Source organism: Cricetulus griseus (assembly GCF_003668045.3).
Source record: "Cricetulus griseus strain 17A/GY chromosome 1 unlocalized genomic scaffold, alternate assembly CriGri-PICRH-1.0 chr1_0, whole genome shotgun sequence".
NCBI lineage: Eukaryota > Metazoa > Chordata > Mammalia > Rodentia > Cricetidae > Cricetulus > Cricetulus griseus.
In genome coordinates, this window is record NW_023276806.1 from 135189609 (window position 1) to 135206718 (window position 17110).

At 43.6% G+C, this 17110-nt stretch overlaps 1 protein-coding gene across 1 annotated transcript in view; it reads right to left on the minus strand.

Annotated features, from left to right (window-relative positions):
* Nucleotides 1–10753: 10753 nt before the first annotated feature.
* CUNH12orf56 (chromosome unknown C12orf56 homolog) overlaps nucleotides 10754–17110 on the minus strand; it is a 46990-nt gene continuing 40633 nt past the window's right edge. The window contains exons 10-13 of the mRNA XM_035451358.1: nucleotides 16717–16791; nucleotides 16393–16467; nucleotides 13027–13205; nucleotides 10754–10880 (exon numbers count right to left, since the gene is read on the minus strand). Of these exons, the coding sequence (XP_035307249.1) occupies nucleotides 10754–10880; nucleotides 13027–13205; nucleotides 16393–16467; nucleotides 16717–16791 (456 nt within the window). The remainder of the gene's footprint in view (nucleotides 10881–13026; nucleotides 13206–16392; nucleotides 16468–16716; nucleotides 16792–17110) is intronic.

Sequence of the window (17110 nt, forward strand, 5' to 3'; positions counted from 1 at the left end):
TAACCTTTGGGGCTTCAGACAGACAACTTAATATTATCCCCACCATTTGCCAGCTCCAAGGACAGATGGTACGTCTCCTCTTTTTGACATGTCCACTATGAGAAGCTGCCCCAGTTGGGACTTAATATAAAGTAATGCTAATAATAGCCAACCTCTGAAGGAGTGAGGGCCTGAGGCTGCCAGGAGACACACATGGTTTAGTTCTAACAAACGGATCTCAGTTTGCTTCAGCCTGGGTACTTCTCTGATTCTTGGATCTGGTCTGGTTCACATACCCACACCCTATATACCCCCCCACACACATACACACACACACACACACACACACATATAGATATACCCCCACACACATACACACACATACATACACACACACATATATATACCCACACCCCCCACACACATATAACACACAAATACACACCACACACATACATAGACACACATATACCCCACACATACACATAATACACCCACCCACACACCCACCCCCACACACACACACATACATACATACATACACAAACATACACCCAACCACAGAAGCACACTTGCTATCAAAACACTTCATTATTTTTTTTAAAGAGAAATCATTCTCAGTCTCCTAAAAAAAAATCACTATTTTATTCCCTCTTTCTCTTACTGTTCACACTGAACTATCTGAAGTCATCTTGGCAGCTGGGCTCAGTCTTGAAACTTGGCCTTCATCAAGACTCGTGTTGTTGTGTAGCAACCCCATCCACAGTGTCAACCAAATTGTGTCATATGGTTACAAAACTGTCCACATCTTCCAGATCATCTCAGTAAACGTGGACTCTTTCGGACATTTGCCTCCTACCCTGGAATGACTTATTCTCTCAGATAAAATCAGAGCCCGGTTAAATGACATCTTCCACTTTTTTTCCTTTCTCATAGCTGGGGTTTAAAATAGTGTTTGGGGATGTGGCAATCATAGGGAGCCACTGAAGTGTAGAACATAACAGGCGATCAGAATGACATGTCTGAATTTGGTGTGACACCCAGGGTTTCTCTCCTATGAACTAGCTATATCCTCTGAGGAAAGTATGCGTGGCTCCATAGCTCCCTCCCACTGCTATGACACGGGTCTTCCTTGATCTTAAAAGCCTTGGGCTGGAACTCATTCATGACTAAGATATAAAAGTTCACACAAATCATCAAAGTGAGGGAGGGCACTTTTGAAACTGAACGGAGTGACAGGGAACAAGGCCTAAGCTGGACCCACACAGGCCAGTCATCCTGTGGATCACCATGCTTCAAACATGGGTCTCTCTCCCTGCTATTGATAGAGACTCTCAAGAGACAGTCTCTGAATTCAAACCTGAAAGCCTGGGGAGGTTGTTTTTATATTGTTTGTTTGATACAAGGTCTCGAATAGCCTAGACTGGCCCCAAACTCAAAATAATCAAGGATGGTCTTGACCTTCTGATTCTCCCTGCCTCTGACTCCTGAATGCTGTGATTGTTGGTATATACCACTATACCCAGTCTTGTACGGTGTTGAGAGCTGAACCCAGGAATTTGTGCATGCTAGGTGATCACTCTACCAACTGAGCTACATATATATAATGTCCCTTATATAATGATCATACGACCTGAGTATGTGCCCAAAAGAATTGAAAACAAGACCCCAAAAACTTACTACAAAATTTTTGTACATGTACAACAATGCAGTAGCATTCACAGTAGTCAACTGGTAGAAATAACTCAACTCAAAAGATGAATAAAAAATGTGTACGTACATGTACATACGTGCCATATATATACAGTGGAATATTATTTAGCCTTTAAAAAAGAAGGGAATGCTGCTAGATGCCACAGTATGGATTTTGAGAATATTATGCTAAGTAGAATAAACTAGTGCCAAAACAACTAAGACTGCATGATTCCACCTACATAAACACATTAGTTACTTGTCTCATTGTTAAGACAAAATACCCAAAAAGAAACACTTAGAAGAAGGGTCAGCCAGGCAGTGGTGGTGCACATTTTTAGTCCCAGCACTTGGGAGACCGAGGCCAGAGGATTTCCAAATTCAAGGCCAGCCTGGTCTACAGAGAGAGTTCCTGGACAGCCAGGACTACACAGAAAAACCTTGTCTTAAAAAACCCAGAGAGAGAGACAGAGAGACAGGCTTGGGGGGGGGGTTCAGTGTATAGTTTGAGAGAATGGGCCATCATGGCAAAGAGGCCACGGCAACAGGAGCTTCAGATTACCATCTTATAACATCAGTGAGCAGTACGTGCCTTGGCTCAGCTCACTTTCTCCCCGCCAGCATCAGGAGCCCCACCCAGGTAATGGGTGTGGGGGTGACCCTCTCACCTCAGTTCATCCAATCAAGCTAATTTCTCATCGAGATTCTAGTTCTTATCAAGTTGGTAAGATAACCATCACAACATCACTCTTTGACAACTCAATACATCTCTTTAAACCATAACTTCCCACCCCTTGTCCCCAAAGACTACAGCTTTGGGGCAGGGGTATTGCTGTTCAGTCATGCAAAATGAGAAGTTCTAGAGGACACGTGCACAAGTTAACAATAGAAGAACCCATAAGCATTTGCCAAGGGTGAATGAACACGTTTTATTGTGTATGCTTGACGTATATACATTATATTATAAGAAGCATATGCAATAAAATTGATTCTGCAGTGAATCAAACTAACCTCCTAAGATTATGATTTTTTTATGATTTAAAAATTACTCCATTGTTAGACCATACTCTTGCCTTGATTTCTCTTTCTTCCTAATCCACCTGTGCCCTCTGCTGGTTATAACTGCTCATGGAAGCAAAATGCCATGTTCCTGTTATAAATTTAACAGGCCCTCAGACCTTAGCACAACTGACTCCATGATGGAAGTAACATCCAGACCAAAAAACTCAACACACAGACAGCAACACTGGCCAAAACACGAACAAAATCCTAACTTATATATCTATATCTATCTCCTCTAATATGACCAGTTAATTAGAAACTTTGTAAATGTTGGATGGTTATATCAGGTTGCTCACTAGAAAATTAACTTTTCAAACCAAAGGCTGGCACGGGGGAACTTTATATGACTTTCTATAGTTTGGACCTCCAAGGCCCATGTGTTTAAAGATTTGATCCCAACAGCTGATCAGTATACAGAGAATACGTGTTTATGGAGTGCTCAGCCACAAATGGGAAATCTATGTCACATACACAACTCAAAGGCTCAGTAATGATCTCAGAAGTGGGGGTCACATTGTAAGAGTCAGAGGTCGTGGGGACTGGGGCAAAGCAGCTACCTCACACGAGCTGCTATTTTCTACACAGGTTCAAACCAGTATGGCAGGGTAGTCATGAGCCCTCACTCCTCGCTGAGGAGCTATTTATAGTTTATGGCAGTGCGGGGGTGGGGGGGATCAGTTGTCTTTAAGGGTATGAGTGGCCCCACACCTGTGAGTCCATGATTATTTAAGGTCCACTCCAAGAAATGGAAACCACACCTGACTGTATAGTCATGAGCCATATGGGATGTCTTTGTCAAACCCACTTCTCCATTAGAGGCAGAGCTTTGTGTCCTCTTCACTTTATCCATGCTGGGATTTTGTCTGGCTTGAGTTTGTGCAGATCTTGTGCACACTGCCACCATCTATGGTACATACATGCATCAGCCCTGTTGTGTTTTGAAAATGTTTCTTTGGAGTCATCCATTACCTCTGGGTCTTACAATCATTCTGCTTCCCCGTTTGCATGAATCCCTAAGCCATGAGGGGAGGGCTTTGACAAAGACATCCCACTTAGGGATGAATGCTCCAAGTCCTCACTGTCTGCACAACTTCCAGTTGTAGGTTTCTGTTAGTCACCATCTACTACAGGAAGAAACCTCTCTGATAATGTTTCACTGATGTATGGCTATAGCAATATGTCATTAGAAATCATTTTATTGCTATGTTCCTTTATCAGAATAATAGTAGAATGTTTTCCTCTATGGCCCATGACCATATGAGTCAGGTGTGGGCTCCATTTCTTGGAATGGACCTTAAATCCAATCAAAAAGTGGTTGGTTGCTCCCACACATTTGTGTAACTCTTGCGCTAGTATTATGTTTAAAGTTTTAATGTCCTCTTGGTGGATTTTTTTTCCTTTGATGAGTATGTGGTGTCCTTCTCTCTTTTGATTAGTTTTAGTCTGAAGTCTATTGTCAGATATTAAAAAGTTATTTCTGCTTACTTCTTGGTTCCATTTGCTTAGGACATCCTTTCCCATCTTTTTACCCTGTTTTCTGTCCTTGGTAAGCTATGTTCACTGGAGGCAACAGAAAGATGGATCCTGTTTTCCGATCTGTTACTCTGTGTCTCTTTACTGGGGAATTGAGGCCATTAATATTGAATTATTATTGAACAGTATTTATTAATTCCTGTTATTTTGTTGTGGTAGTGGTTTTTCTTCTCATCTTTGATTAACTGGATCTGGGATTACTTATTCCTTATGTCCTCTTGGTTATATTTAGCCACTCTTCAGACTGAAAATTTCTAGTGCCTTCTGGAGAGCTGGATTTGTGGAAATTACTTAATTTTTATCATGAAATTTTTTCTTTCTCCTTTAATTGCACTGATAATTTTGCTGGGCATAGTAGTTTGGCCTGGCATCTGTGCTCTTTTTGAGTTTGTAGACCATCCATCTGGGCCCTCTGGCTTTCAGAGTCTTCATTGAAAAATACTATTCTAATATTTTTGGTTGTGAGCCTAGCCTTTAACAGCTGAGCCATCTCTCCTTAATGTGCCAGATGCTGTCAACTCCTATGGGAGCCCTTACCTGTTGGGAGGAGTGGATGGGGGATGGGCTGTGGGGGGGGGAGACAAGGGAGGTGGGAAGAGGGGTGGAAGAGAGAACTTTTGTTGGAATGTAAAATGAATTTTTAAAAAATTAATACAAAAAGAAAAATGCTATTCTGTTGGGCCATGGTCTTTTTCCCTTGCAGCTTTTAACATTCTTTGTTCCGTGTTTTGTGTTTCATTTTTATGTACTGCAGGGAGTTTCTTTTCTCATCCAGTCTCTCTAGTGTTCTGTATGCCTCTCATGCCTTTAAAAGCATCTCTTTTCTTAGATTGGGAAAATTTTCTGATTTGTTGTTGCTAAAAAATATTTTCTGTATGTTTGACCTGGGATTCTTCTTCCTCTATACTTATTCTCAGGGTTGGTCTTTCACAGTGTCCCAGATTCCCTGGATGTTTTATGCCTGGAGTTTTTCAGACTTAACCTTTTCTTTGACTGAGCTATCCCTTTCTCCAGTCTTGTCTTCAAGACCTGGAATTCTCATGGCTTCCAATCTGTCAGTAAGGCTTCACTCCGTGCTTTTGGTCTGACTTCCAGAGTTTGACATTTCCAGCTCTAGTTCAGTCTGGCTTTTGTTTAGCAGGGATTACATCTTGAATCGCTTTCACTGTTTTATTCACCTGTGAATCTGTGTTTCCAATCTTCATCGAGACATATATTCATATCCTCCCTGAGGTCCTTGAACATATTCATAATTGCTATTTTTTAAAGTTCCTGGTTTGCACTTCAGATAAATTGCTTTGCTCAGGATATATTACAATAGGGGTACTAGTTTTGGGAGGACTCATATTGTCTTTGTTGTTCATGTTTGCATTTTTTAAAAGGATTTAAGCATTTAGAGTTATGATGCTTGTAGTGTTTCTTGGGTGTGAATATCTGGTCTCTCCTTTGTTGGGTGGGTGTTACCCCAATTCAATAGGCTGTGGACTTGAAGAGCAATGCTTTTCAGTCTTGGGGTCACTCTGTTTTTTTGTTTTGTTTTGTTTTTTGTTTGTTTGTGAGTTCAGCCTTGGAATGGGCTCAGATCAGAGGTTTTGTTTGGAACTCTGGGTTCAAATTCCACATAGTCCCCAACCTGTGGAGTGAGTGGGGTGGGTCATAGGCTAGCAGGTGCAGGGAACATTAACTCTGGAGGTCTCTTAAGCAGGACTTGGAGTCCAGCTCCACAAAGGGCAGAAGAGGCAGGACTAGGGGTACCGTGGTTCAGCCACAAATGGTATCAAGCCTAGAGAGAATGGAGATAGGCTGGGAGAAAGGACTAAAGTATACAGTTAGACTGGACTAAATAGCACCCAAGAGAGGACAGAATGGAGGATGGGAAGGAAGACACTAGTAACTTTCCTGAGTCCAAGACAAGTGTGGCAGCACTGTGGAATCCCTGACTGTGCAGTTTGGTGGGTCAAACGGGAGTCACAAAGGAATGGAATTCGCCAGGAGAAGGGCTGAGGAGGGTGACAAGAACAAACGAGGGGACCTGAGTCCACACCCCTCGGCTGAGTCCCGAGGGTATGATGGGGGCTGGGAGAGGGGGGTCTATTTAAAGGATTTTTCAGGGTCAAGCTTTTTCCGAAATTACAACACCTGAAAAACCATTATTTTGTATCAAAAAACAATGTAGTTAATAGTGTCAACTGTGCTCACTAACAGAGATTATTTAATGCTTTTCTTGCCTTCAAGAACCACACAAATGAAATACACATAGCATAAAAGAGTAACAGAAAGAAATCCTTTCTTTTTTTTCCTTTTTTTTTTTTAAATTTAAATTAGAAACAAGCTTCTTTTACATGTCAATCTCAGTTCCCTCTCCCTCCCCGCCTCCCCTGCCCCCCACAGACTGCGATCCCAATCCCTTTCTGCTTCCCAGGGAGGGTGAGGCCTTTCATGGGGGACCTACAGTCTGTCACATCATTTGGAGCAGGGGCTAGACCCTCCCCCTTGTGTCTAAACTGAGAGAGTATCCCTCTATGTGGAGAGAGCTCCCAAAGTTCATTTGTGTACTAGGGGTAAATACTGATCCACTACCAGTGGCCCCATAGATTGTTTAGACCTCCAAACTGACATCCACATTCAGGGAGTCTGAATAATGCACCATTCCTGTTCAAGAAATCCTTTCTAATACTAACTTCCAGTTCCTAATTCCACAGGTGACTATAAATGGAGTTCTAAATTGGTCTAAGTAATAAAAAACCCCGAGGAAAATAGAGGAAAATGCTGAGAGCGCAGACAGAAGGAGAAGCCACGGCTACACCTTACCTCTTTAATTGTCTCAGCAGGCAAGAGCGTGAGTTCCAGTTTCTCCTTGTTTACAGCCTGTTTCTGCCCAGCCATCTTACTTCCTGTTTCTGCCCAGCTATCTCACTTCCTGTCTGTCTGTACAGACCTCCAGACCTCTATGGTTAGCTAATGGCAAGCTCCATTCTTTGACCCTCAGACAGGCTTTCTTTGTACAAACAAGATATCACCACAGGTGGCAAATAAAAAGAGAGGAGTCATACATGGAAAAATACACAGCCTTAGCTTTCAAAAGACAATGACGATGGTACATTCTACCACACTGAGCTTTTGCTCCCACAAATTTGCAAGTATGACTTTAGTGCATGAGGAAAGGGAACATGGACAGGGAAGCACATGGGGTCCCGAGAGACCCAGGCCAGAACCTTCACTACCAGTTCAGAGTCAGGGCACCAGCTGGAGGACAGACTTCCCGGTGCAGAACCGACTTCCCGGTGTCTGCTGTGGTCTAAGCTGTGCACTTGGCCATCCCCTAAAGGATAGCCTAGTTTGAAGTGGTGCTGCCTGTGTCCCACAGTCTCTTCTGGCTCACTGTATCTTATAAATAATTCTTTATCTAACAGGCCAGGACACTCATTACTCCCCTTCCTACCAGCTAAGGAGAAACAAAAGACATACAGACTGCTTGGTGAGTGATAAAGAACTGCTTGGAGACAGCATGGTGATGACAGAAAAGGCTTGGAGACTGTGTGGTGAAGAGGGAGAAGGCTAGGAGACCAGGTAATGAGAGAGAAGGCTTGGTGGTGATGACACAAAGATGCAGGATTATTTGGAATCTACTGAGCCAATACAGCAGAGGAACATACTACACCATTTCTTATTATACAGGGATGAGCAGGAGGGATGGCTCAGTGGGTAAAAGCACTTGCTGTACTTCCAGAGTTCAGCTTCCAGCACCCACATCAGGCAGCACACAACTCCCTGTGACTCCAGCTCCAAGGGATCCAATGCTACTCTCTTTTGGCCTCTACAAACCCACAAATAAAAATAAAAGACAACAAAGTGTTGTGTACAAAGCCAGGTTGGCGGTTCACACTTGCAATACCAGCACTTGGGAGATGGAGGCAGGAGGATCAGGAGTTCAAAGTCATCCTTGGCCACATTGATCGCACAAGGCCTGCCTGGGCTAAGTGAGACCCTGTTTCAATAAACCAACCAACAGCAAAGTATTGTTTATAAGCAGAGAACACCAGTGAGAAATTGGAGACCACTCAGCTTCATCCTGCTACACAGTAAAGGAACAGAAACAGACAAAGCCTAGAAAGAGGACCTACTGGCTTCAAGTCGCATAGCTATTTATGTGAGTCAGAACCAGAAATGAGATTCTTGAATGAAGGTTCTTACACTTTTTTTTTTTTTTGCAAAAGCACAATACCTAAGACTTTTAAAAAGTCAAACTAAAAAAAAAAAAAAACCTCTCATACAAATAAGACTAACAATTTATTATAAACAATCTGCAAACAAAAATATTTTTACCAATGTGTCAAAACAATATTTTGAATCTAACAGTATACTAGGTTTTTTTTATTTCCTTTTGTTTTCAAATTGAAAACTCGGCATTGCATTTATGTTTTTCTGCAAAGTCTGACAATACTTCTGCCTTTATGTATTAAATGTTGTGCTGACAATAAAACAAGCACATAAGAACTTGCAAACGGTGGGAGCCTGGGATGCTGGCACATTAAGTCATTACTGGAGCTGCAAGGATGGTCTGTAGGGAGCTGAGCAAAGCGAGGAGGAGGCTGCCACGCTGAGAGCAGGTGCAGGCAGCCTTGTTGCAGCTGAGGGATGGAACAAATAAGAAGGTTCCCTCCTTACCCACCTACAGCCTCTCAGTGGAGCACTTTGAGAAGTGAAAAGTATCTCCGTGTGTACATTTTTAACACAAAGTCTCATATTTAGAAGCCAATTTTAATTTTTTTCTGGAGGTGCTGGACTGAAACCAGGGCCTCCCGCACACTAGGCAAGTGCCTTACCATTCGAGTTACAGCGGCAGATAGGTCTATGTTTACACAGAATATTTACAAAGCTGGTTTAAGTATTAAATCTAAAAAGAAAAAAAATGTCTTGGCCAATCAGTCAAAAGTCATACAAATGTTGTAATATAAAAAACGGTCACCATAAAATAACTAATTTAAATAATGCTGGACAAATTAATGGCGAGAACCTAAATCTCTTAAACAAAATCCCCAACTAGCTGTGGTTCCGCTGCGCACCACTGGCAGAAATGTCCAGGGAATGTTTTCTTTGGAGGTGGACATTCCTGTGCTGAACAGAAAGCCCAGCTCTGGTGTTCTTAGACATCCAAACCCAACAGCTCACAGGGAGTGTTTTGGGAATCAGTTCATGTATGGACACACAGTGTTGTGGAGGCCAAAAGGCTTGTGCTTGTGAGCACTGTAAAGCTCAAGAGTAGCCTCTCTTCCATAGAGCCCCCCAGGCAGGAAGCAGGTGCTCTGCCACAGGAAGTCTGGCCTGGTTTCCCTTCCACAGCTGTGCACCTTTGATTGCTCCCCTACCCATTGCTACCCAGATACTTTTGTCACAGGGACATTTCCAGGTGGAGGAGCTGGACACTTCTCTCCAGCTCACTGTGGTTCCTACTGAAGGAACTAGCTTCCCTTTCGGCAGCCATAACAGCCAAACACGTGCTTGCCATAAACCTGCCTTGGTCACTTAGAGGTCAGATGTCTGTCTCGTGACAAGGAACCTTAGACACTAGAAAGTCAGATTCCTGTCTTGTGACACGGAACCAATCAGAAGTTAGCTGATGGCAGCTATGCTTTATGACTCTGGGTGTGCTTTACAGACAAGCGCACAGCAATGACGTAGAGAGCATAGCAACCACCCTGGGAGGGCCTATGGGCCATAACAACCAGTTGACCAATCAACACAGGGCAAGCCCTCCAAGCCTGGAAGCACACCAATCGTGAGCCTGTGCGTAAGCCTGTGCGTACCCCTAGACACTCCCCTTACGCTGCCCTATAAGATCTTTCGGGAGACCCTAGGAGCCGTCTTTTCTAGCCATCCACCATGGCGGGTGGGTGAAAGCCCCGAGCTAACATGGGGTTAGCTCGTTAAATTACAATAAAGCCTCGTGCAGTTTGCAGCAAGCTCTCGGATCCGCCTGGTGATTGGGGTGACCGAGAACGTGGCCTGGGACCCCGGATACATGAGTTTTCGGGGGTCTAACACTACAACCATCTTGTTGTGGGTGTTCCAGCGGTTTCTACCAATCACCCATATTGCACCAACGGAGCCCACCAGATCTACTGTGCACACTCAGTCTCTCTGTGCTTCTGTGCCCTGTGCTGTGTTTCACGTCTCCAAGAAACCTTTTGTTCTGGAGCAGTACCCCACTTTATGTAAAGACTTAGATTGTGTTTGTGGTGCTTAGTTTTTTGTTTCATTTTTCCTGTGCTGGTACTGAACCCACATTTTCACAGAAGCTAGGTGCGGATGCTCCCACGGAGCTGCATGCTATCAGCCTAGGCATGGTTACCTCAAAAGTAAGACCTCCTAAAAATGGTGTCAATGAACATTTAACTAAATCTTTACAAGACCCAGGGAAAGCTAGATAGTAAATAAATAGAAAGGCTGTTTCTCATAATTACTGACTTAAATGGACACTTTATAGTTAATCTCCTCTAACATTTTGCATATTGATCAATTGTAGAACTTCATGACACAGTTGAGTGGTGGGCTCCGTAATAGGGTACCATACAGGGAGCCTCTTCTCCAAGGCCGGCATGCAAATGAAGTACCTGCAAATCGCAGAGAAACAAAACACCTTTAAAAATGAGAATTGTCATGTTGGCTCATCCGGTGTGTTCACACTCACCGTTGGGGGTGGGGGTCGGGAGACTCAGCATCTGCAGACTTCCAACCTCCCCTACTCAGGACCTAGAAAATCTCTGCTATGTGTGCATTTCAGTGAGCATAGGTACCTTACTTGAGAAAGGAAGTAACAATGGATCCACCAGGTAGGCAGTAACCAGGAAGACAAGACAGGACAGTGCTGTCTTCACCAAAGTATGTTCAAGGCTTCTGACTGAACGTTGGGTTCCTCAGACAATACACAGAAAGGAGTAGGTGGGTGGGGTCAAGCTGAGATAACCCACGAGGACCAGTCAAGAGGAAAGAGTGGGATTTATCTCCTGAGTCCTCTACATAGAGGCTTCTACATAAGGATGTAGAGAGACTTCAGCTTGGGTAGCATCAAATGCTTCTTGGTCCAGAGTGTTTAACAGAATCACTTGGGGGAGCTTTTAAAAACTGTTGGTACCATGCCACAGCAGGGTCAGCATTATCAGTAACTAAACAGGTGACTATAGTGCAAAATGAATGGGAAACCATCAGATTAAAATAAAACTGCACACCTGAATGTCCACAAGAGATGTAAACCAGTGAGGTGGGAAGTGCAAGCAGGGGAGGAGATGGTACCAAGGGCACCCAATCTTCCTGTCAGGGCCCTCTGGGAACTCCAGCCAGCTACTACTATCCGGGAGAATGACACCATATATATATAATATATATATATATATATATATATATATCTGGCCTGATGGTTTTTGAAGTTTATAACTAGGTCTTTTACAATTAGGCTAGGTATGATGACACATGCCAATAGTTACATCACCCAGGCTAGAGCAACAGGCTTGCAATGAGTTCAAAGCCAACATAAGCTACACAGTGAGTTCCAGACTAGCCTGGGCTACACTGCAAGACCCTGCCTCAAAACGGAAAAACAGGTTGAGGCAGGGAGTCTTTGTGCTATCCATGCTACAACACGGGAAAACATTGGAAATATGATAAATGAAAGATCTGAGATAAAAGGCTACTTGTAGGATGACTGCCTAGAAGACAGCATAGGTGAGTGGTTGCCAGCCGATGAGAAGAAGGGGGGATGGGACGTGTCTGCCAAATGGGTACTGGGTTTCTTTTAGATAATGACAATGTTCTCCAGTTCAACAGTGATGGTTGAGAAAATATTGTGAAATGTATTCGAAGCTACCAAATTATATGCTCCAGAGGGGTAAATTTCACGCTACGTCAATTTTTCCTAATGAGAAGGAAAAGGAAGTTAGAAAGCAGGAGAGGGAGGGTGCTGGGTCTGATTTGTGGGATCAACTCGGAGCCAAATAAATCCCTTTTATGGTATCCAGAATGGACCTTCTGGTATAATGCCACATGGAGGAAACACAGAGTCTACACAGAGGGCTGACTTTATCCCTTTTGAAGCCAATATAAAGCCATAATGTATGTCTCCAAATCTTTTGATGTCTCCCTCTGAACAAGGGAGAAGCCACACTGGTTGCACCCTTCTCATTTATGGCAAAAAAGACCTTAGTTTTTCTTGAATACGTGTTAGTTCAGGGTGTAGTGCCCAGTGCACTTGGCTTACTAGCCTTGAAGGAGAAGTGGAAACCCCAAGGGGCAACAGAACAGGACGCTGGATGGACAGAACCAATGCTGGCTACTGCTGCTTACTGTTCTGTTACTAGGGGTGAGAAAGAGTCAATGAAACAAATCAACAGACTCCCCAGTACGTTTGTTTACTGTCCCCTTTTTCTCATTTGGTCACCCCAACATGCATGCAGCGACTGACTTGAACTCACTAGGGTTACAAAATGATTTACCAAAGTGTAAATCATTACACTTTGGTGCAATGTAGACTTCACACAAGCAAGGCGATGAGTGACAAGTAGTTTCTGAGCTGGGAACAATCCTCAAATGTCGGTGGTTCTTAGAACTGTCCCAAATTTCACCTTACCTGTGGTCAAATAAAGTATTACTAAAAACAAAAGTGGAATTTTCCATCACCATTTATCCTAAATATCACACCCTATTGTAAGTGGCCAAGAAAATGAGCAATGAGCATTTCGGTTGGACGAGTTCTTTCTTCCTTACCTGAACTCTTCGCTGTGGTCGTTCCTAATACGCTCAGCAAGAGCCTTGCTGTACTGTAGGCAGCTCTTGAGAATGTAAAGCCGCTGATACAACAGAACCGCTTGGCAGGGAGTCAGCAGCTGGAGCGAGGCTGAAAGCCCGTCCACCACCTGCTTTATAATACTGGCCACAAAAACCATCTAGAATAGGAGAATGTGGTTACTCGTGGGCAGGGTGCCACCCACATGAACCCTATCTCAGCCTTAAGCCTCACTGACAAGTCTAGGCTGATGTCCTTGCCGATGCTTGTGGGCTAGTTCTCTCTGAAATGCTACTTGGTACCAGGTCACAGATCCACAGTGATTAGCATTCTTTTTTTAAATTACATTTTTAATTATTTGGGGTGGCATGTTATGCGTGCATGCTGCAGTGTGTATTCGGAAGCTGGCAGACAGCTTGCTTAAGTCAGTTCTCTTCTTCTATATATGAGTCCCAGGGATTGAACTCAGGTTGGTGGCAAGCACTTATTGCCCGCTGAGTAATCTCCTTGGCTCACAGCACCTTTGTTTTATTAGGTAAGACGACCGGGGATGGCTGACAAGTGGGTACACCCTCAACAGTTTCCTTTATTGCAAGTTTCTCTCAGGTGATCTCCTTTTGTCCTTACTGTTCAGGGAGGGCTTAATACCGTTGCCCTTTCTGTGTGCCCTTGCCTCAGGGTAGCCTCACCCTGACAGGCTTCATGGTCCCAGACTGGTCTCTTAATTGATCCTGTTCCTTTAAAGATGGATTGAGGGACTTACCCATTGTTTGAGATCCTTAGGACCTCAGCCAGATCATAGAGCCTATGACCACTGCATAAGATAAGCAGGGGTCTTTCATATTGCACATACAAATACGAACAAGTAAAAATTGTGATGTTCTTGGAGTGAATCTGAGACCCACTGAGCGTTGTGCACTGCTGAAGGAGCCAACATCATGGTCTTAATCTCTTTGGGGCAGGCAGTTATCCTATTGATGTACATTGTACAAATACACTGTGGCCATGGCCAGCTTTGCATAAATGTGTCATAGGGATCTGACAAGAGAAGACAGTTTCTTCAGGACAGACTCAACATCATCACTCTGGAAAAGTAGGTCACAGCTGGGCATCCACTCACGTATGGAAAGAAAACACATTACCTCATGACAAGTGCCCCACTTGCTACCTCACCTGTGTGTGTACTCCATTTACTACCTGTGTGTGTGTGTGTGTGTGTGTGTCTGTGTGTGTGTGTGTGTGTGTGTACATGTGTGTGCATGGGTGTGCAGGCCACTGCCCACCTGTCAAATTAAGAAGACAACTTATAGAAGTTGTTCTCTTCTCCCACCATATTGGGTTCAGGGCACAAACTCAGTTCTTTAGGCTTGTCAACAATCACCTCTACCCACTGAGCCATCTCACCAGCCCCGAGCACTACCTTTTAAAGAGATTTCTAGTATGTTGGTTAACGGAATGCATTAGTGAGTAGAGGGAGAGTTCTGACAAATCATGTGTTGGTTAACGGAATGCATGAGTGAGTAGAGGGAAAGATCTAGCACACTAGACCTATCGATGACTTCATGTCCCATGGAGAAAGCCATTGTCTCAGCCATGATGGACTACACCTATAGCAAACCTCAAATTACCAGTGCTCGGTATGGAATGGAAAAGCTCTGCCATTTGCTCACACCGTACAGCCCTCACAGGCCAGTATGAAGTCCTGTTCCCCATCACTTGAGGAGCAACAGTGGGTGGAGCAGTCACCCTGTGAAACCCAATAGGTATAACACTCCAGAAGGGAAAGTGAGCCTAGTGAAGCATGCTATACAATCTCTGCCCAGAAGTGACTCAGGCCAAAGTAATCAAGAGAAGAGAAAAGCCCACTCCTACCATGTACCTAGAGGAAACTGTGCTGGGAGACATAGGGCACTGACAGCTACCATAGGATGGAACCACATGACAACAGAAGCCAATGCAAATTGCAATGATGACAAGCTCAAGGCGAGGGGAGAGACAGGCTACCGTATCGACTGTGTGAGTGTGATGGGGACTCTGACCCAATTAGAAGGTCGGGGAATCATCCTCTAATTTCACACTCCAGGAATTGGCACTGAGGACTCACAGAAGAGTGGGGCTTAACTAGATGGGAGAGTAGGGGAGAGTATTTCAAACCCAGACTGCTCATGTCTTCATGTGTTAGGAAACCAATGCCCAAAGTGAAGCTGTTAGCAGCTGAGGACTTACAGGAGATTATTAAATGGTGGGCTCTTGCCCTTGAGAACGAATAATGTAGTTTATGCACATGGATACCCAGTGAGAGAACCTGTAATTTCAAGACTGAGGTTGTTATAAAAGCGAGTCCAGCTACACCAAAAAAAAAAAAAAAAAAAAAAAAAAAAAACAGATGGAGGCAGGAGGATTATTGTGAGCTGGAGGCCAGCCTCACCAACATAGCAAGACACCTTCGCAAAAATACCAAAATGACTTTGTCTCATCTCCCACATGTGGCCTCCTGTCCTTCAGCCTTCAGACATGGAAGGACACAGCAAGATCCTCTTGAGATATGGTTCTTCCATCTTGAACCAACCAGTGCCCAAAACCATGAGCCAAATGAACCTCTAACTCTTTATTAATGACCCATTGTTATAATATAAACAATGAACCTCTACCCTTTATTAATGACCCATTCTGTTATAATATACTAAGACCAACACAGAGGAAAGGATTGGGCAATGGAATCAGTGGGGGAGGAGGGCTGGCCATTGAGTTGTGAGATGCAATGGCAGGATGAAGGAAGGACCAGATGAGGCTGCAAAGCTATAAAATGACCCGCCCTGCAGGCCTGGGAAGGTTGGCAAAGAAAAGCTGCTGAGAGACCATTCAGCTAATAACAAGGCACTGCAATCACATTTTTGTTTTAAATAGCTCCCTCTGGCTGTGATCTAGTAGAATGACAGACTTGGACCATTTGAACATGAATGAAACCTTAAAAGAGATCAGCGTTGGGACAAGGGTGGTGGCTGCAGGGGCAGAGCACACAGCCAATCCCAAGTTCATGTTTCTACTTATGGCAAAATCCAATCTTTTTACTCAATTATAAGCCAATAACTTAACATTTTGTTTGTTACATATACCTTCAAAGTTTCGTTTTGTTTTGTTTTAAATAAAGCTAATCTTAAGCCATAATTTTAATACTTTTAATTCAGGTCTCAAATATAAAAGTTTTCTTTTCATTAAATAATGAAATCAAGGTCATCTTTTGTTTGTGCTCTGTACACTCAAGTAAATCATAAGACAATGCCCGTGTTTTACCAATGAAGCATGAAACATCCAGTAAACCGGGCCTTTTTCTGCTCCATACTCACCATGGGAGGACAGCTCTGTAGGGATGACATCATCCAGCTAACAGCAAGCTTCGTGGATCCCAATCCAAGATTTCCCTAGAGACTCAAAGAAATTAGTCGTATTCGTTACATCTGAGTCATATCTAAAAGAATTCTCACTCCAAAATATGTTTTTTATCCTAACCAATCAAATCTTTAAAGCCAGTTTCTGTAAAAATCACCTGTAATAGCCATGACAAACGAATGGGTTATCACTGGGGCCAGCCAGTGTTAGAAACCATGCTCCCCCCACACTGTTAACCCTAACATAATCAAATTAGGATTACAATAAGATATGTGCTGTACCTGCTGAAAGGCAAGAAGAATCTCATAAAACAGGGCTGTAGCCTTATCCATATACTCCAGGATGAGCTTCTGTAACTAGAATTTTCAATAATCATCAGTGGGCTGCCACAGGCTGAGCCAGAAATGTCATTTCCCTCTATAGCCTTGAAAAAGGATTTGTGATTTAAATTTTTATTTGCAATGTCCACTTTCCATCCCACTTGGTTCAGTCATTCCCAGAAAGGTGGCTTTCAGGCCAGGCTGGCTGACTCAGGCATGCTATTCCAGACACTAAAGAGACTGAGGCACAGGAAGCACAAGTTCAAGGCCTGTTTGGGCAACTTAGAGAGTGACTGTCTCAAAAACAGAAAAGTGAAAAGAGAGCTGGGGAATGTAGCTTAGTAGGGTGCTTTCT